The 21,959-nt window shown below is 41.5% G+C and overlaps 1 protein-coding gene across 3 annotated transcripts; it reads right to left on the reverse strand.

Annotated features, from left to right (window-relative positions):
• Positions 1–430: 430 nt before the first annotated feature.
• LOC104591836 (dual specificity protein phosphatase PHS1-like) lies at positions 431–17,576 on the reverse strand. Of its 3 annotated transcripts, none has more exons than XR_016085616.1 (11): positions 16,897–17,280; positions 16,726–16,806; positions 16,462–16,604; positions 15,461–15,665; positions 6,324–6,500; positions 6,070–6,230; positions 4,329–5,418; positions 3,568–3,714; positions 3,280–3,491; positions 2,188–2,345; positions 431–1,182 (listed from the first exon to the last, which is right to left on the reverse strand). XR_016085616.1 is itself a non-coding variant. In XM_010250888.3 (11 exons), the coding sequence occupies exons 1-11, from the start codon at positions 16,981–16,983 to the stop codon at positions 813–815; spliced, it is 2,841 nt and encodes a 946-aa protein (XP_010249190.2). In that variant the 5' UTR covers positions 16,984–17,576; the 3' UTR covers positions 431–812. The 3 variants fall into 3 exon arrangements, 2 of the variants coding, with proteins under 2 accessions (XP_010249190.2, XP_088759706.1); XM_010250888.3 differs by having other exon boundaries at positions 3,264–3,491; positions 16,726–16,800; positions 16,897–17,576; XM_088903580.1 differs by having other exon boundaries at positions 3,264–3,491.
• Between the last annotated feature and the right edge of the window lie 4,383 nt (positions 17,577–21,959).

Below are 21,959 nucleotides of genomic sequence, written 5' to 3' on the forward strand. Positions count from 1 at the left end.
TTTTTAAATGGGCCCTAAATTTTAACCTTCATATTAGTTTTTTTTTTTAATTAAAAAAAAACCATGAGCATTTCATTCATTAGCATACTCCAGAAGTACAGGAAGGAATCAGGAGTACAAGTCCATGTTCTGTTTTAGTTGGATGAATATTACAAACTTGCGCTGCCAAGACCAGAGAGTTTGTTCTTCACCAAATCCTAAAATCCTGAAAATATGGTTATGATATTCCGATTTTCCTTCGACTGTCGAAGAATAAAAAGGTCATTGAATAAAGAAAACATATTTGGTAAAACATTGTCTTAAAGAGAACCATGGACATTAACCTATTTAATTCCATGATTCTGTTTTAAGGCATGACATCGGAAAAACTTGCATCTTGTAACCAATCAGCCGGTATCATCCTTACCAAAAAAAAGACACAATCAACCGATATCATAAAAGGGTTAACCAATCAGGTGGTCAAGGTCCTTTCTCCACTTCATTGAACAACGGTTCGGATTTTGTACGAGTGGCAAAAAGTTAAGGTAAGAGTTTAATAGCATATTTCCTTGGACGAGTAGAAGTTTAGAGGGAGAGAGATTCCGCAGAAGCCTTATCTTGAAATCCCTACGGGTAATCACTGTAATACATATCCGTTGGTGCAACATTGCATTCTCCCTGTTAAATGTATGGTGTCAAGGCTCCAGCTTCCAGGGACATGAAAATCGTTTCATCTCCTCACAAATCACAATAAGCACTGAGCAAGTTGGTGAATGCAACGCAATACTAGTTTTTGGTGCAACCAAGGGGCTTCCCTCGCCTTGAAATTCAAGTCACGGATCATATCCTTCCATGATGGAATGAGATTTCTTCTGGGTTGGGCTGACACTCCCTCCACGGTTCATCTTAAGTGCGTTCAAAGCTTTCTGTATTTCCATGGTCATGGCACTATCAACACTCCCCGACGAGAGCTTCCTGTGTGATTTCTGCAAGTGAAGCTTGAGTGAGCTACTACTCAGTCCCACCTTTTTTCCACAAATTGGGCAGCTTTTCATCATGGGTTTCCTCGGATGCCACTCCATGGAAACCTTTCCATATAATCTCCTTTCCAGGTCCAAAAGGGTCTTTGCAAAACCATCATTGGGTTGAGCTCGGCGATGAGCCTTTTTTAAAAGATCCCATGCTTCTGACAAAGTGAAACCCCTGCATAAGGTTCATAAAATGAGGCTTTTTCTACACTGAAACGGTTAACCATTTCATATTTACTGAAAGGTTCAGATTTCCTAGTAATGAGTAATGACATTGACATCATTATGAACTACCAATTGAAGGCTGACTTCAAGGTAAATTTCTAGTTTTAAAAACCGAGCATCAAACATATAAATTAAAAAAAAAATAGTAATGCACTACTGCACTATACAAAATAACAGTAGATTTTGATTTCGTACAAAAAATACCAATACCAAATCCAAAAGAGGGGTAATAATAACACAAAAAAATGCCCTGTTTTATTCTTCTTTTCTTTCACTCTCTCCCTTGAATCCTTTATGTTTTAATAGTAAAACTTGACACAGAGAGTCCAACTATGGTACTGTGTATAAGTATCAATACACTTATACACATGCTAAGAACATTCACATAGTAGTAATATATAATAAGACGCCTATCTCACAACTTTTGTTACCTGGGCAGACTCAAGTAAGCACCTCTTTAATATAATTCATGGTGTTCAAAATAGTAACCCACCCATCATGTTGGCCAAGGCAAATTGGCATTCAAATAGAAGACATTCCACTGCATAGGGTCTAACAAATTCTCAACCCAGGCCCACCCAAATTGCACCCAATTAGAATATATCTCATCATCTTGTTGCCAAGGCAAATTGGGATTCAAATTGAGCACCCAATTAGAAGATATTCCACTGCATAGGGTCTAACAAATTCTCAACCCGGGCCCACCCAATTATAGTTGGTGGCAAGCTTTACCACTTAAACACAGAGAGAGTCTAAGAAATCATTTCAGATGGATCCTAATCACTAATAATAGGTCTTATCTGGCTAGCATATACATTTCTATCCTGAAAGAAAACCACATCCTTGAATCCAACTGCCAGTGGGCTTGGATCCCATTGCATAATTCTACTGCCAACCTTCCTTACACGTATCTGTAAGGATTATAATTTCTATTTTAGCGTTAATTATAACTTACTTCCTTAGCATCAAGTAAGCAAGAACAACTGTAGCACTTCTACTTTTCCCTTCAAAACAGTGAACCAGGACTCTCCCACCCGTGTTCTCTACGTGATCAATGAAATCAGAAGCTTCTATAAAGATGTTGCTGATACCTGCATCTTCATTATCACATACCTGTGCAAATGTAGCAGTTTCCTTTATGAGTAGCTGGAAGTACCAAATAAATAGGCTGCAGTTGGCAAGTGATAGTACTACTTAGAAATTTAATAGTCACAAATCTAAAAAATTTACATCATCAGCAAAATGTCATGTTGACAGTGAAGGGGTGATTAATGCAAGTTGAGCAATTCAGTCAATGATTGAATTGGATGAACCATGAACAGGAGGGTTTTCCAGTTCGCAGGGTGATCTCACTTCTCATTCTTCTAAAAATTATTATTTTTTGTCAAAACCATTTGAAATTGATAATTGGATCATCAAACTGGTCACCAGTTCTACATATATAACTGCTTGATTTGACCATTTTATAATCTTGTACACTACTCACTACACTAGACTTAAAATAAATAATTAGAGTTAAGTCTACAAACTACAATCATAGGTCCAACAATCTGATCAGGCAGAATGCTCATGAAGCATTTATTCATCAAAAAAAAAAAAAAAGCTCATGAAGCATTTATTCATCAAAAAAAAAAAAAAAAGCTCATGCAGCATCTTTTCAAAGAATCCAAGTTTCAATCAAGTGCTGAAAGGGGGAGCTTATAGAAACAAGAAACTCCTACAAAACTAAGCAAGAAAAAGCTACTACTCTTTATAAGAACTATAAATGCCTTAATCTCCCATTTTCAGCCACAAAAGTTCCTAATATTTTCAGCCTCAACTCAATATGAGTATTTGCTAGAGGGTAGTTGTCTATGCTATAAAACCTTTTATAACACCAGTTATAGCTTACACAGCACAAGAAAAGCACACTCCAACCATGAGAATTATAAATGTAACCCTAATGCAAACTTTGATCAGATCAATAAAACAACAATATCAAGCAAATAAAGAACCACAAATAACAATAAAACACAAGAGGTAAGTACTAACAGAAAAGTTCTTGTACTTAAAAAGATCAGGATACTGAGAATCTGATTGCCCAATTTCATTCGAGCACAGGCACAAAATATGTGTGATGCCCAAATTTTGCAATGTGTATACAGATCGTGCAGCCAGGGCTCCACCAATGAACAGATTACTTGTGATTGAAGATGGCCTTTCTGTATTTGCAGCATCAGATATCATGGCAATCCTCTCAAGAATGTGCTCAAGTCGGACCTGCAAAAAATACCCCAAAGTTTCTTTGTTGTTTCTCTGAGCCAAGTATATTTGGATTGAAAAGATGGACTATTACCTTTAACTCATAAGCATCGACAACACTGTTAGTGTCATTCCCCTCAAAAAACCCTGTAATGAAATTATTTTCTTGGCATAGTTTGACAGCATCTGACTTAAGCATTTCATTCCATTGTTCCAATTCTCTGTTTAATTCAGCATCCACCTGCAAGGAGGGTGTTAGCAAAATCATTAAGGATGAATATGCTGATATACTGAGATTTTTGGAAGACACGGGCTTCTAAATTATACAGCAAATCTGCTTCAATTTTCAAAATGAAAACAATACCATCTTCCACAGGTTTTCAGCCCAAGAAATGAAAGGAATACCTGTGGAATACCATCTTCCACAGGCAAAAAATTTCATTTTTGTACTAGTCACATTTTTGGAACTATGCATCTTTGCTATGACAATGAAGAAGCCTTAGTGCCTATGGTCTTCAAATTATTATACATGTAACAAATGTTCAGGTAGGCCCCACCATTAAATTAGTTCCAGGTATATCTCCTTCCACAGATAGCACCAATCAGATCAACCACAAAAAAGAGGTTGAAATTAGTTCCAGGTATATCTCCTTCCACAGGATGGTATGTATGTTATAAGAGAGGCATGACAGTTAACATGTTGTAGACAGGATATCATTATGGTCTATCTGACAGGTTCTATATTCTCATAGCCTAAATTTAACTCATAAATCAGGGACAACAACTATTGTCTTCATTTCCAAAAGTTAATCAAGTCTTTTGTAGCATGCTATTTCCTCCTACGATATTACGCACCTTAGCAAATTTGTTGAAGTCACGAAGCCTTGCCGTTAGACGAAAGTTCCGAATAGGATCACCACTCCCTTTGCACTTTCCATGCCAACCTTCTCTTGAGATGGGAGAAGCAGTATCTGAGCTTTCTTTGTATCCTAAAGGTGGTGTCTTTGGAGCCGTTCGCTGCAAGTCCATATCATTTAAATCTCCATGTGTCTCACTACCAAACCGTTCTTTATTAACAGGAGAAAGGCATTGAACACCAACTCCAACTGCCTGTATCGGTGACTCAGCAACTCCTATATCCTCCTTGTCAAAATCTCCTGATGAATATTTATTTGTAATAGACAGGAATGCTCGGAAGAGGTTATCCAGCTTCTGATGAAGTGTGAGAAGGAAAATATGAAAACCTTGCAAATCCCTAAGAGCGGCACGAAACCCACTTCGGAATTCATGGACAACTGTAGTTATATCAAATGAACACAAATTAGCCTGTGTATCAGCCTCTTCTGATAAGGAAGTCCCCAATTTTCCTCCTGTTATTTCATATAGAAGGTTAGAGGAGTACTCAGCACTATTGAGAAGAAGTTCAACCAACTTAGGATAATTTACTTGGTCATTTGCACGTTTTCCAGCTGGTGGTCTGCGTGGAATGCCAGAGTCAATTGCCACAATTCGACAATCGCTGATTTTTTCTTCATTGGATATTGGGCTTTTAATGCTCATGTTACTGGATCTGGGAGAATCCATTAGCTCAGAAACATCTGAGCTCTGAGATATCAATTCAGTGTTCTTAGGGCTTAATTTGATATCTAGTGAGTTGGCTCTTCTTTCTTTCTGAAGAGCCATCATTACTCTTGGTCTGTATTGATGCGTCACAGAGTCAAAGACTTCATCCAATGCATCTGCATTTGCAGAGGATGCCTTATCAGAAAACAGTAGATTTGCAGAATTTCCCCGCCATCCCAGCTGACGGCAAGGGAGCCTGTCTTCATTTCTGATGACAAGGTCCAACATCAATATCCTGCCAAGGGCTGCTGCTGCTTTTTCGGCAGATTCCTGTGAATCAAATGCATTTGAGCTTTCAAGCAAGGGAGATCCATGAATGTAACTGCAAAAAATAACCAAAGTTATTGTCTGTAAAACAAAAATTCTGATATACACACTACCAAGTAGTGGTCTATGGTGTCTTTTAGGCTTCAATCATGTGGTGCTTCCTTTCCCAATTGGTCTGTTCCCCTTCCACTAGACAATGCAATATATGGGGAGTGAAGAAGGCATCTATTTCTAGATAAAAAAAGATGATGATTGTTACTTAAATATCACCATCAAATGTTTTCATCCCAACTTCCACCAGGTTATATTCTTTTGACTCATGTCTAATCCAAATGTTTACATGCAAAAGACCGGACCATTGTGGAAATCTCCTACCGCAAAGTGTCCTAAATTCATGATCTCAACAATCTTGATGGATCAAAATCCCATGCTTTCTTCCAAGCAGTGCCCATGTAGGAAGCTGAACCATTCACTAATTTTATACACATAAAGGATCTATTTGCCCAGAAATCAGTCTGATAATATGACAGCAACCATCTCAACTAGAAATTACACTAATAACCAATTTGACTGAATGGTTTCTCCACCTTCCTGCATATCAACTAAGTGGGTTGCAAGTGAGAAGGAAGCACACAATCTTTTTCTTTTTTAATTTCTGTATTATCAATAAACCTTCTCTAATATATAGTCAAGGTTCTATTTGTACTTCATCAGAAGAAGGCACCGGCTCAATTCAAGAGCTTCCAACAACTCTGAACATGTCATTTCACCAATTTCATCATTCTCTGAAATTGCCACATCTTTTGCTTTTTCTGCAGCATTCTTGATCTGCTGCCATTCTGGGCTTGAATTGTGAACGACCCTAGCCTGCAACATCCCAACAATGTATTTTTGGAAATGAGTTAGATCCATGCTCTAACATGCTTGTGTATTGAAAACTGCTTAAGCAGATGACAGAACTTGTGGAGTTCGAACTCCTAGCCATTTTGCAAATTCATAACCTAGGCGCTCTGATTGTGTAGCCATCCTTGAAGAAGCTATCTTTATGACTGCTGCTGCTTCCTTTGTGAAGGAATCATCATTATCAGGCCTGTTGAATAGGGCAAAGAAAACGACACCCCCAGAATTGACAGTGACCTGCATCCGCCCAATGAAAACACAAGGTTAGCAGAAAAATAATTCAGAAATGGCACCCCCTTTATGCATGGTTTCAGCAAAAAAAAAGACAACTAATAATTACAACTCATAATTTTACAATTGATATAGCATTAAACAGAATGAAACGGTGAAATAGGATTCATAAATCCGACCCCATATAGTAAGATAAGGCTTGGATGATGATGATGACAACTAATGTTACGATAATTATTTTCTCTGTGTCTGGGGAGGTTCAAAGGGGTTTGAACTTTGAATACAAAAGCATATTCAGCTACACAAATGTCTGCATTCTCAAGAAACTCTTTTTTTCCAGGGGGGAGGGGGAGAAGAGTAGGGGACGAGAAATTTAACTATATATTAGTATTTAACTGTGCACATATTAGATCTCAACAAAAACATGAGAACATGTACAAGGCTATAACAGAAGGCAAAAACAGCCCTCTCCAAAGCGACTATTACAAAACTAGAAAGTTATCACCATTCAAAAAGCCCCTTTACACCTCAGATCTTGCATAGCCAAATATGCTATAAATTTAATAGAAATATATAACTGATTTTGTTGCTCACCAATATACTGATCCAAAAAAAAAAAAAAAGAAAAAACCTTTCATACCAATACAAACATGCACTCATCAGAACAAAGAGGCCATTTACCCAATGTTGGTCCCAGCCATCTGGGGTCTTGGAAGGGGTGGACTGAAGCCTACAGAATTCTATGGTACAAACTTGCCATTCTCAGACTCGAGCCTGTGTTCATGCTTGTCAGCCCAAGATTTTACCACTACACCAAGTAATGGCCCTATGAGCTCATCAGACCTAGTTCCACAAATTCAGCCAAAAAAAAAAAAAAAAGACCAATGATAGTGCTGAACAATGAGGTGGTAAACCAGTACCCAGTGATCTGGGTCTTTATTAACGTGTAAAGGAGAAAAGTATAGAATCGACTAACCTGAGACCAAGCATCTATGAGTCCGGATCTCTTTCCAACATGATCTATGCCAAAACATCTCAAACATGTTTTCGAACACATTGATGGAACGTGTTTGAGATGTGTAGACATGGATCATGTTGAAACGCGTTGGAAGGATTTTTTGTTGGGAGGAGATCCAGCATCTATGCAACAAACATCTTCCTCTTTTTTTATAGCAAAAAAAAAGTTCATTGAAAAAAAGAGAATACACGAGGATGGTGATAAGATATTACCTGAGAGAACCCCCCCCCCCAAAATAATAAAAAAAACACCACCTACACCCACACCATACAGCAAGGATCTGAACAACATGCCCAAATCATCTAAACAAACCCATGTGGATCCAACAGAACCAAATGCTACAACCTCTGACTCTCTTTACGGATAAAAAACCAAAATCTCCCCCACCAATCTGCCACATAGCTTAAATCATTCCACATATAACTCATCACTGCAGCTACTGTTATCACTAGTAAAGTTTTTCACCTTTCTTTTCTTGTTCTCTCACTCCATAAAAGCTTTTCTAGCAAACTCCTCACCACCTAAAAGGGACAGACCCAAAATCTTATGATTTGAACCTCCTTATCAACACTCCAAATCCACTCTTTTCCCTTCCAAATTTTCAATGTCAGGATTTACAGCAACTGCCTCTTCTTTCTCCCTTGTGCCTTCTATTCTTTCCTTGCCAACCAAACCAACCCTATTCTCCCCCGACTCCGCCACTTCACTCGCTTGAACCTTGGAGACCATACCTCTGTTACACTCACACCTTAAAGATTGTCAGTTATCCAAAATCTCCTTCTTACCATCAACCAATTGAATCCTATCCACACCTTTTACCCCTTTTCTTTTGTATAATCTTCCATACTTGTTGCTAGGACCCCCTCCAACAAGACCATCTTTAAGACACAAGAAAACCTTTGTTACATGGACAAGATGCGACTTATTTGCGTTTTTTGACTTCTTCAAAGGTGCAACATCTTCAACTGCCTTAGCCTCTGCCCTCCAACGATCAAGTTCAAAGCCAATCCTTCCAACTACCACTTTAGAGAACGACTTAGCAAAAGCTTTACCCTCAGCTTCAACAAAAGAATTCCCTAACCCAAACTTCAGAGTCACAGAACCAGAGTTTACTTCAGCTGTGTAGACCATTTTGCACTGCAACCACACTCCACACCATCTTTGAAACAGGCACCACAACTGAACTCAAAACTATCCCGGACCTGACTTCTGCCACACTTGTATCATCAACTTCAAACCCCTTAAAAACACCACGACTACTGAGAGAGATGTGATCAGAGAGTGCACCCAAGACAGTGCTTGAAGAATTTGATTCCTGGACTTTTTTTTTAAGTTATAACAAACATCTTCCTCCTGAAGTAGATGGAAAGTCTACACGGCAAACCACTGAATATAAACTTCTTCCAATCAAATACCCTAGAAAGCCATTAAGGCAATCTGCCAGAGTAATCAGATCTTCACACTCATTGTGCATGCTAATGACCTCACTTCCCTAATGCAGCAAGGAAAGACCCAACATATAGAATTTCTTTCCTCATCCACCCAATTACCGATGGAGAATTCCCTTAACATTGAAACTAGAAGGCACCCAATACTTGTGCCGCCTTCAATCCTTGTAAACTGGACAACGATTTGACCCAGATTGAGTGGTCCTGAGACACCAAGAGCCAATAAAGAGGGCAAACAATTGCACAAAACTCTCACTGATTGAGCAAACCTGACTGAGCTACAAAATCAACCCTGACCTTTTGGCTCCTGAAACAGAGACTCTATTCCCACTCCGGCAAGAGTGGCTGTTTTTGGCTGGAATGGGTATCCATTATCAGAATGAACTCTGGATTATGGACGCCAAAGACTTACTATCTTTTTTTTTTTGAAGAGTAAAAATAAATTTTATTAAATAAAAAACAGATACAGACAATAGGTGACAAGATGGCACCTAGCTTACAAAACAAAGCAAACTGGTCTAAGGCACAGACCAGAACAAAACTGAAACATTTTACAACGATTGAATTTCAAGCACATTCCGGAAATTTTCCCCGAAGTCTGATCTACTGACTTGATCATAATATGGTAACACCCAGACCCAATCTGCAACTAACTTCCCCACCAGAGCCACCAGAATTTCTGTGTTCTTAAGTTTGTCGTCAGAAATCCTCTTGTTTCTTTTGATCCACAATGTCCAGCACACAGCAAAGGGAATGCAGCTCCATACTATCCTTGCTTTCCTACTTCTCCCTAATCTTGGCCAGGCAGAGAAAATTTCTGCTGCTGAGCTTGGCTGAATAACTCTTTGCCCAAATACAGAGGAGTAGAAATTCCACATGACTTTTGCAGTCCTGCAAGAAGAGAATAAGTGTAAGGCAGATTCTTCATCCAAGCAACACATGACACAGATGTTTGCTAAAGAGAATCCTCTGCTTTTCAAATGATCAATTGTTAGAATGCTATCCAGGACAACCAACCAAGCAAAAGCTTCCACTCTAGGTGGAATGGGATTCCCCCAGATCCCTCCCTTAAAATTTAAAACTTGCTGATCCTTTAACAGAGCTGAGTAGAAAGATTTCACAGAAAAAAACCCATTCTTACACTCTTTCCATCACAATCCATCCCTCGAAGAAGAAGACACCTCAACATTCTTTCCACCACAGAAAAAACCCCACTCTTATTCTTACCATCTTAATGGTATGTTTTGAGTCAACAATCTTTCTGCAACTGTGTCCAGACCACTATTAGTTGTAAGTGTCAACCAACTGTTCTGAGGACCTCTAACTAACATTCAGACCCGGGAACCTATGACCAGAAAAGACATGATTGACAAGAATTACTTCAGAGTTAAGAAGACCATACATGATCTGTTGGATCAAAACAACCAATTTACTGGTGCCCAACCAATTTAATGGAGCACTTATTTCCATCTATAAATGTGCACATTTTGCCAATCCTATAACTCATCCTTGTAACAGTCTAACAGAAACAGCAACTACTTGATTTTATTTATAATCACCATACACTTGTGTAGCTCCACCCACCATAAGCTGCAAACTTTAGAGGTACCTTTTGTAGCAAGATCCATGAATTCTTCTCCCAAAGCTCCCAACAAGAAAGAAACCAAAAGAAAAGGCACCATTTATGTCCATTATTTAGCAACCTTAAATCAATGCTTTCAACCTGCCATTGACCTAAGCAGTCGAATCATTCAAACTGCCACCTGACCCCATTTCTGGTTTGTTTTTTTTTCCATAACCTGCTATTTAGTCTAAAACTGTTGACTTGGTCAGAGACCCGTTGACCCAGGCAGTTGAACTGTTGACTCACTTGACCTGATCAGTAGGTTGAGTTACAAAATACAAATTACAAGAAAACTTCCACAGGCTCAGTTGTCCATTGGGGTGATCTTTTTTTATTTTGGCTAACTTTTCATGATCTATGCATTGCAAGGTGCTGAAGGCACCATGGCACACAATTTTTGCCAAAAAAAAAAAAAAAGCTTTTTTGGCCTCAAATCTTAACTTTTAGTATAAAAAAACCTGAAACAAAAAATATATATGTTATATGCAGAATATAATTACATATTCTGAATGTTAGAGTTAGCCGAATAAGGGTAGATTAGTCAACTCACCTTGGTTAAGTTATGAGCTTATGTGGCAGTCTTATTAGAGGTTCTCTGTCCCATACTTAAGTAGGGGCAGTTTAGTCCTTGTACATTTAATTAGAAGCCTAATCACTATTAAGAGGTCGACTGATAGAGTTTAGCTATCAGGTTCGACAGTTCTTTCATCTTCTTCTTCTTCTCCTTCTCCTTCTCTTTCTTCTTCTCCTTACTGGTTCGGACTACTGTAGCTACAGTAGAAACATGGTATCAGAGCGTGACAACTTCAGTTCGTGCTTCAGTTCTCTCCTTTTCTTCTCTGGGCTGTCAATGGAGAAAAGTGGTTCGTCCCAGGCCTGAAACATCACAGCTCTTCTTTTTTCTGGTGCACAGAACCTCATTTCCTAAGAAAACAAATTCAGCAGTGAATGGTTGGCTGAAGCTCTCAAACAAAGGTTGGTTATCTCTCCTCTGTGTGCTGTTGGTATTTCTGGGTTGAAAATCTTCAAGAACTTGAAAGGACTGATCAGAACCTAGAGAACTAGGTTGGTTATTGCCCTGGTTCTTGGAAAAATTCCAAGAACAGGCTGTGTTTACAGTGACCAAATGGTGTAAGGGCTGCTACTGTAGGTGGCTGAATGGTGCAAGGTGTAATGCAATGGTACTAGTTGAGTTTTGTTGGTCTTGTGGTGCCCTCTTAAAAGCGTTAAAGCAGGTCTGTATTGTGTGTGACAGCTATGGCTGTGTGGTGATGCTTGTGATGCACAAACTCTGTTGAGTAGTTGTAAGAGAGCTTGCATGTGGTTAGTAAGTGCTGAATTAATGTCGGTGGTGGATCGTCAGTTGCACTTCAAACTTCACTCACTCCTCTACAGTGGCATTGTCGACTGGGACATCCTTCTCTCAAGGCACTCAAGATACTAGTTCCGTCTTTGAGTCATTTGTCAGTGTTACAGTGTGAGTCGTGTCAGTTTGGGAAACATCGTCGTGTTTCCTTCAGTCCTAGAGTTGAAAGTCGTATGTTGAGTCATTTTGCTTTGGTTCATTCAGATGTTTGGGGCCTGATCAAAATAGAGTCTTATAATGGTTACAAGTATTTTGTCACTTTTATTGATGATTGTTCAAGAATGACATGGATTTATTTAATGAAAGAAAGGAGTGAATTATTTTCCATTTTTCAAAAATTCCATGCTGAAATACGTACACAATTTGGTGTTCCAATCAAAGTTCTTCGTTCAAATAATGGTCATGAATATTTTCTAACTTCCTTTCAACAGTATTTAGAACAGCATGGCATCATTCATCAAACTTCTTGTGCATCCACTCCTCAACAAAATGGGGTGGCTGAACGGAAGAACCGTCATCTCCTTGAAACAGCTCGGTCTACTCTTCATCATATGAGTGTTCTTAAACGGTTTTGGAGTGATGCTATACTTACTGCGTGTTTCCTCATTAATCGGATGCCCTCCTTTATTCTTCATGGTCGGTCTCCCTTCTCTATCTTGTTCCCCACCTTGTCTCCCTTTCCATTAACACCTCGTATCTTTGGCTGTGTGTGCTTTGTTCACAATCTGAGTCCTGGAATAGACAAGTTGGATGCACGCTCCATTAAGCATGTCTTTCTTGGCTACTCTCGGACTAAAAAATGGTACAAGTGTTACAATCTCATTACTCGGAAGTGCTATGTCTGTCCTGATGTCACCTTTTTTGAGTCTGTTCCCTTCTTCTCAGGAACTGAAGCATCTTCGTCTCCACCTTTACTTCCTCTTCCTCTTCCGGTCAGTGATCCCGTTCCGGGTGTTCCTATTGAAGTTGACTCGTCACCTCATCCAGTGCAGATCCCTACTGAACGACCACCAATTCGGCAAGTGTATACACGTCGAACGACACCGGCCCCTCCTCCAGCTTCTACCTTGTCCACGGATCCTGTCGTTGCTCCTGTTGCTGAACCTTCAGGTCTTGACCTACCCATTGCCTTACGAAAAGGTAAACGTAGTTCTACTCTCCATCCCATTTCCAATTTTGTTTCAGTATCTCGCCTTTCCGCCTCACATCGCCAGTTTGTTTCACTATTGTCATCTATTTCCATACCTAACAATGTCCAAGAGGCTCTTAGTTCACCTGGGTGGAGACAGGCAATGGAGGAGGAACTCTCTGCTCTTCAGCATACTCACACGTGGGAGCTCACTACTCTTCCTCCTGGTAAGCATGTTGTGGGTTGTAAATGGGTGTATACTATTAAATACTTGCCAAATGGTAGTGTGGAGCGTCTGAAAACCAGACTTGTTGCTAAGGGTATTCACAGTTGTATGGAGTGGACTATATGGAGACCTTCTCTCCAGTGGCTAAGATTAGCTTTGTCCGTGTGTTAATTTCCTTGGCAGTTATGTATGATTGGCCCTTATTTCAACTTGACATAAAAAATGCCTTCCTTCATGGTGACCTTATAGAGGAGGTAGGGGGAGGCTGGTAAGGTGTGCAAACTGAAAAAGGCAATTTATGGGTTGAAACAATCGCCTCGTGCTTGGTTCGGGAAGTTTAGTGAAGTGGTGAAGAATTTTGGAATGAAACAATGCCAAGTTGATCACTCAGTGTTTAGCTATGACTCAAAAGCTGGAAAGATTTTATTAGTGGTCTATGTGGATGATATTGTCATAACTGGCAGTGACAAATTGGGGATCGACAAACTCAAGGTCTTTCTGCAAAATCATTTTCAAACAAAAGACCTTGGGACATTGAAGTATTTCTTGGGTATAGAAGTTGATAGATCAAGACAAGGTGTAAACCTGTGCCAAAGAAAATATGTTCTCGATCTATCGGACGAAACAGGACTGTTAGGTGCAAAACCGGCTGAGACTCCTATGGAACCAAATGTTAAGTTGAGCAGTGATATAGGGGAAATATTTGATAATCCTGGAAGGTATAGATGACTAGTGGGGAAGTTGAACTATTTGACTATCACGAGACCAGACATCTCCTTTGCAATCAGTGTGGTGAGTTAATTTATGCAAAACCCTCGTATATCTCACTAGGATGCAGTTCTTAGAATTGTAAGATATTTGAAGGGAGCTCTGGGCCGTGGGCTATTGTATAAACTAGGAGGAAAACTTGAAGTAGTTGGGTACAAGGATGCAGATTGGGCGGGCTCTGTGTCTGATAGAAGATCTACTACAGGTTACTGCACATTTCTTGGAGAAAATCTTGTGACGAAGAAGAGTAAAAAAGCAGACGGTTGTGGCTAGAAGCAATGCTGAAGCCGAGTATAGAGCCATGGCACACACTACATGTGAATTAGTGTGGTTGAGGAATCTCGTACAAGAAATCGGGTTCCACATGGATAAACCTATGAAATTGTACGCGCTCCATATCTCATCCAACCCTGTTTTTCATGAGAGAACAAAGCACATAGAGATTGATTGCCACTTTGTGAGGGAGAAGGTTCTTACTGGAGAGATAAGCACAGAACATGTAAGCTCAGGTGATCAGTGGGCAGATTTGTTTACAAAAGCCTTAAGCTCAGGGAGAGTGAACTATATATGTAACAAGCTGGGATTATATGACATATATTCTCCAGCTTGAGGGGGAGTGTTAGAGTTAGCCGAATAAGGGTAGATTAGTCAACTCACCTTGGTTAAGTTATGAGCTTATGTGGCAGTCTTATTAGAGGTTCTCTGTCCCATACTTAAGTAGGGGCAGTTTAGTCCTTGTACATTTAATTAGAAGCCTAATCACTATTAAGAGGCCGACTGATAGGGTTTAGCTATCAGGTTCGACAGTTCTTTCATCTTCTTCTTCTTCTTCTTCTCCTTCTCTTTCTTCTTCTCCTTACTGGTTCAGACTACTGTAGCTACAGTAGAAACACTGAATAATATCTATAATTGTTGAACTGGTGACCCACAACCCAGAGGGAGAAAATGGTTCAGCCTCCGGATCAATTTTTAAAACAATGCCTTAAATACCTCTTCCAACAGATTTTTTAAATGGATCCTACCTTTCTTGACAACATACCTGTTGGGAATCTTACCCTTCCAACATTACTACAATTCATGCTTACATTCTCATGCAAGAAATCATGCTTTCATATTGTTCACATGATCTGATCCAACCACAAGTTGATCCAATTACCACCACCATCTTTTACCACTTGGCTTAAAAGTCAACAAGAATTCACCAACAGCATATGTTTACAAATTCAGCAATATCACTATCTACTCACAACCACTCAACTGATGAGAACAATATATACATTTCTTCCATCTGAACACACATGCGCCTGAATAGGAAGTTCTCCAACAACAGGCATAACCAAGATATCCAATTCCCTATTAAAATTCAGAATAAACAAAGAATGCATACCTCAAGCGCTTTACTCATTTCATCTTCAGAATGTTCAGTGCTACTGTTGTGTTCTGTATGGTGTAGTGAAGAAAGCATGTTCCACGAAAATTCACTTGATTCAATATCCAAAACAGCAGCTTTGCCAAGCCTTTCCCACAAACTAATCTCTGGAGTTTGATCAATGTGCAATGAACTTTTTGACTCAGCAATGGGTGCTCCTACACTGAAAATGTACAACCTTGGTGACATCTATATAACAACAAGAACAATCTTCATACAAAAAAAAAAAAAAAATGTTCTCCCAGGCACATATCAATAACTCAATCAAAAACTCAACAGCACAAAAGAAAATAGGTGTTGTGGATACAGATAACCCTGGACAGAGACAAGACTAATAAGAGATGCAGTTTATGTAAAAGGGAAGCCCAGTGCACAAGGCTCTTGCCAATGCGGGGTCTGGGGAAGGACATTGTACACAGCTTTGCGGCCCTTACCCCTGCAGACACACAGAGAGGCTGTTTCCAAGATTTGAACCCTGGTCACCGAGGTTGCAATGGAGCAACCCAAACATTAGGCCAAGGCCCACCCTCAAGAGATGCAGTTTATGTAATCTACAGAAACCATGAAATTGCTATTACCTATTCATCATTATCATGAAACCATGGGAGTGACACACGGGAAGGAGCAAGAGCAGATAAATTCCATAAAGTCCTATAACAAAATCATTATTCAACCTCAGTGCTTATTTTCCCCTGTTACAATTATGTAAATCTCTTTCAAATACAGCTAAAGCGAAATAAAAAGATCCCACTCAAGAAATCTTTTCTTTTTTGCAAGATAGCTAAACTTGATGAATTGTATAGTTTAGCGATACGCAACTTCTCAATTACATAAAACAGTTACTTGGCTTATTTGTGTCAGCATCGTATAAGGAACCACCGATCCAGAAATCTACGGGTTGACAGTTGCAGGCAAGACAACGTAATGGATTGAAGACATAAATTGAGTGTGGGTCAAACCTCAATGGCATAGTTTGGAGTCCAGAAGGACGGTTGGGAAATCCCGAAGAGCGATATCTCCCACAGCGCCTACGAACCGATTCCAGCCATTGGGTGAACCGATAAGCTGGCGCCGCCGTTACATCTCCCAACAAATATAGCACCTGAATCATCCATACACAATACCGACTCCAACCTAAGTTGCTTAAAATAATTTAATTTGAAAAAAAAAAAAACAAAAAACAGAGTTTACAGATCTGAAAAGATTGACGATGAGGGACTCACACGAGAAGAAATGTCGTGCAGAGACGAAACTCCAGATTCGCAGGATAATGAGAGGTCAATTTCTTCGTCTTTTTCCTGCAACTCCACCATGTAAGAAGAAGAAGAAGAAATGCTTCTAAATTGAGGAATTGAGAGTGATGAAACCAGATCACCAGGTACAGCAAGTGGTACCTGAAAATTGCCGATGTCGTGGTAATGGTGATGGTGGGAGGAAGCTTGAATGATGATTGCAGTTTTCTCTTTTTCCTCCTGAGCCATTTTTTTTTGGGAGGGGTGGGTTTATTTTTTAAAAAGAAGATGATCAAATGAAAGGGAGGAAGAGACTAGGGAGAGGCGTCAAAAAGGAAGAAAACATGATGACAATGGAACTGCTGACAGTCAGTTCCTCTTTTTGCGGGCACGAACCCTGAAAAGGCCCCCCTCAGGCCTCAATCCCCCTCGCTTTTTTTTTTTCAACTGTGGTGGCGGTGATCATGGGCCGATATGCAGAAGTGTGGAGCTGGCTCCTGAGTCCCGGCTGTCGAATGTGGGTACTACTAGCTTATGCTTATCTACTATCACAGCGACCGACCGACCGACCAACCACACCACACTAAAAGCCCCTCTACTTTCTATTACCCAATTACTACTCTCTACTCATACCCTCCCTTGCTGCCTGCTTCATTAACTCTTCTCAGTTCACATCTCTAGTGAGTAGTGACCGGTCTCCTCCTGTCTCCACTAAACAAAGTAAAATGGTCGGTTGGCCCGCCGTTGTATCGTAGTTGGCATCAGCGAGAGCGACTCCATGATTGACGAGAGGCGAGAGCGCTCTGCTCGTAAGTTGTTTTTCCCATTAGTTGTCCTTCTTCGAACGATTTAAGCACTGAAAGAGTATGAGTATTTGTGTAATTTTACAGATAACGAAACATTAAATAATCTATGGATCTATTCCAACAAGTCCACCCACCAGACGTGCATACCACTCCTCCCTTCCTAAGTCCTAAAATCACTCCCATCACATGTCACGTGTAGGGCAAGAGGTGCCTTGAAAAGGAGAAAGCAAAGCTGGTGGGCTGGTGGTGATCCACAGATCGTAAACGAAGGTTGCTAACTCAGCTTCTCTCTCTGTGCCGAGAGCATGAGGTGTATTTGATCAGTGTGCCTCACTCCTGAGAGCCTAATGAAATATTATTTGGGGGTAATTGCAAATTATTAACCTGTCGTCTATTTGAAATTTGAAATATGCCATTCCAATACCCAATTTCTGAAACTAACAGTTATTTGTGATGTAGGAATATCTGGCCAACCCGGAGATCTTGAAATGCGGCGTCGATCTGATGTATCTAGGTCGTTCATCACCAATCACTTGCAACCACTCCCACCTGTTCTTTCATCTAAGGCAATTCTGATTATAAAAAAAGGGCTTCCACATTCCACATTGAAATAAACACATTTTGGAACTTGAGTTATAAGTCTCCTCTTTTGCTTGGTCGGACCCTCATAGTCCTCTATTAATTTGACTATCAGAGTTTTCACCCTTGAGATAACTTTTGGGGCGTTGGGTGTTAGAAATTATATTGTTGCCCTCGATTCCATATTTGGCAGCAATAATTAGTGCCATGGAATATCTTCAAAACTTTTCCTTAAGAAAAAACAAACCTAATTTAATCAACTAGTGTCCCTGAAATGGCTAACAAGTAAAACCTTTTCCCTGACGTCTAGAACTTAGTCACAATTGACCAATTAGAGCTGGTCTTGAATAGGCTAGACAACTTGGCCCAGCGGTTGGACGATATAGGGCATCCAACAAGAAGCCACCCACAGGGTGGCCGCCCCGTTGAAAGCCATGGACAACACAACAGGCGATCCGCCTGTATCCCGCTAAGCCAACGCTTGGGCAGTCCAAAGAGAGCTGACCCCTCGGCTCCCCCGCCGAGGGGTCGACCCCGTGGGGTTCCACGCCGAGCACAAGAATCTTGACCGTCAACATCACCGCACGGCAACCAATTGGGACAACAACGGGCGCTCGAGCCACTATAGTCCCCCTCCAAGGGTGAGAGTCCAACACCACGCCTCTCCCCCACAAGTTTTCTGACCTTCGCGACCTCCTCAATGATCATCATGTCGGCGTCCGAGCACTCTGGGAATGGGTTCACCCGTCCCACATAAGAGAGAACCAGGACCAGGCCGAAGCAACGATGCCATACATCGACTATTGCCTCGGAGATATACAGGTGCAGATTGGTGCCATGAAGGACCAACTTCCGTAGGTAAAGGAGGGTCAAGGTGATGCCTCCACTAGTTGCCCTACCTTATCCAACTGAATGGAGGCTTTCGTAGATTCCATCCTCTTCGAGCCCCTCCCGCCAAATTTCAAGGCCCTAGTGTTGGAGACCTACTATGGGAGTATAGACCTCAAGGACCACCTAGAAAGCTTCTAGGTCCTCATACTCCTACACGGATACTCTACTGCCCTCATGTGCCGGGCCTTCCAAGCCAAATTCAAAGGAGCAGTGTACCGATGGTTCTCCACACTCCATCGGCTCTTGGGAACAATTCGTGGACCTTTTCCTAGGTCACTTTATGAGCAGTTGACAGTGTCAGAAAACCATCACCTACTTGATGTTCGTTAAGCAAAAGTGCGGGGAGAGCCTTCGGGCATATATGAAGAGGTTCAATCAGGAAGAGCTCGAGGTCAAGGACCTCGACCCCTCGGTCTCCATGAACACAACCATTAGTGGGCTTCGGCTTGGACCCCTTATCTGGTCCATTTCCAAGACACCGCACAAGACTAAAGCTGAGTTCTTGAAGAAGGTTTAGAAGTACATCGCTGCCAAAGAGGCCGAAGCCAATAAACGCCTCCAAGAACCGGAAGTCGAGACCAACTGAGGGCCCAGTGACAAGAAGAGGAAGGAAAGGGATGGCCGCGACGACAGTCCTACCAACAAAGGTGGAGAGAAGAAGTCGTTGGGCCCTTCCTTCAATAAGTACACGTTGCTAAATTTCTCCTGAACACACATAATGATGCAAGTAGAGAAGGAAGAGTTCATGAAGTGGCCGGCTAAGTTGAAGAGGATCCCGATAAGGGGGAACCCCAAGAAGTACTGCAAGTACCACCGTGGCAAGAACGAAATTGAGTCCCTCATCCGTCGTGGGCACTTAAAGGATTTTGTGGAAGGTGATGCCCTAGTGTCATCTTCTCAGCAGCTATAGGCCAAGCCCCACAATCATCGCCCCCTGGCCGGAGTCATGGAAGTCATAGCCGGAGGCTTGGCCTCAAGGGGAGTATCCGCCTTGTCTCGGAAATCATACACCCGACAATACAACATTCAGAGCCAAGCACTGAAGAGGCCGAGGTCGGAAGACCTCATTTCCTTATCAGACAGCGACCTACGGGGGTATCTATGCCCCACGACGACGCGTTGGTGGTGTCAATGACCATCACCAATTACATGGTGAAAATGATCCTCATAGACAACGGCTCCAAATCCGACATCCTGTTCTATGAGATGTTTGAGAAGATGCAACTGACATTGGACTGACTACAACCTATTAACATGCCACTCATTGGCTTCTCTGGAGCAGTTGTCAAACCCAAAGGAAAAATAACCCTACCAATCACCATAGGGACTAAACCTCGACACGTCACTCGGATGACTGATTTCTTGGTTGTGAAGATAGACTCACCTTACAATGCCATCATAGGGAGGCCGACCCTTTATGCACTCAAGGTGATCATCTTGTCTTATCACCTCGCCATGAAGTTTCCCACAGAGCATGGTGTAGGGATGGTTAGGGGAAACCAACAAGTTGGTAGACAGTGCTACGTTGCAACGCTAAAAGGCAAGAACAATGAAACCCTACCACTAGAGGGGCTCGACCTTAGGGACAAACCGTCCAATCAAGGTCATCCAACCGAGGACCTCATCACGGTTCCCCTAGACGAGGCCGAGCCCAAGAAAATGGTATGAGTCGGGTCTTGCCTCCATCAAGACATACTTTCCAAACTGGTAAGCTTCCTTAAAGCCAATACCAACGCGTTTTCTTGGTCCACCGCTGATATGCCAGGAACTGACCCCTCGGTCATTACTCACAGGCTGAGCATGGACCCAAGTTGTAGGCCAGTTCAGCAAAAGAAGAGGAACTTTGCACTGGAGCGCTGGAAAGCCATCAAATAGGAGGTGGACAAGCTACTCAGCATCAGCTTCATAAGAGAGGTACACTACTCAATGGCTATCTAACATGGTCATTGTTAAGAAAGCTAATGGGAAATGGTGCATATGCATTGATTTCATAGATCTCAACAAGACCTGCCCCAAAGATAGCTTTCCTTTGTCGATGATTAATCACTTCGTCGATGCCACCACAAGGTACGAGCTACTAAGCTTTATGGACACTTTCTTCGGCTACAACCAAATAAAGATGCATCTGGCTGATGAGGAAAAGACCTCGTTCATCATCAAGCACGACACGACACCTATTGCTACAAGGCGATGCCTTTTGGACTGAATAACACCGAGGCCACTTACCAAAGACTGGTGAACAAGATTTTCAAAGAACAGATGGGGAGGAACGTCGAGGCCTACGTTGATGACATGGTTCTGAAGAGTCTTAGGGCTAGCTAGTCTTGGCTAATGTATATGGGTTCCCCTAATCGGATCAAAAGGACTAACCTTGGGGGCAACTAACAAAGAAGAATTTCTTCTTCCAGTTATGGGCAGACAACAGGTTGTCCACCACCCTTCCCCGTCGGCCTTGGAAGCACCACAAGCCTTCCCCGTCAAGATGCTTCCTTAGTGCGAACAAACTCCAAAATATGTTCAGCATCACTAACACCTTCCAGAGATGGGCCATCACCAATACGACCACTATCATCCTAACGATGTTGGGAGAGAGCTGGCTAAGGGTGAGGTTATAATGGTTCAAGATCTCGAGAATGAGGGGGTGCAAGGGAAATTGCAACTCGAAGTGAAGGTAATGCTTGTGGACGCACACCTCCCCAGGAGCAAGCCACGACCTATCACCCACATAAGGGACTCTAGGGTTATAGTCCCTCAGAATGTAGTACTTCTCGACCAATGCGCTAACTTACCCCTTGCCAAGAGTGCTATCCAGGCCAGAGCGAGGATAACTCCCCAGCGTCACACCTTGGTGCTTTGCCTCGACTTGCTCCTCAACCTCTTCCACATCTACCACATCAAGGAGTCTAAGAACATTCCCTGGGGTATCGGCCCTCGGCCTTGTGGAACCGG

This window comes from Nelumbo nucifera, chromosome 4 (assembly GCF_055504915.1).
Source record: "Nelumbo nucifera cultivar China Antique chromosome 4, China Antique-T2T, whole genome shotgun sequence".
Classification (NCBI taxonomy): Eukaryota; Viridiplantae; Streptophyta; class Magnoliopsida; order Proteales; family Nelumbonaceae; genus Nelumbo; species Nelumbo nucifera.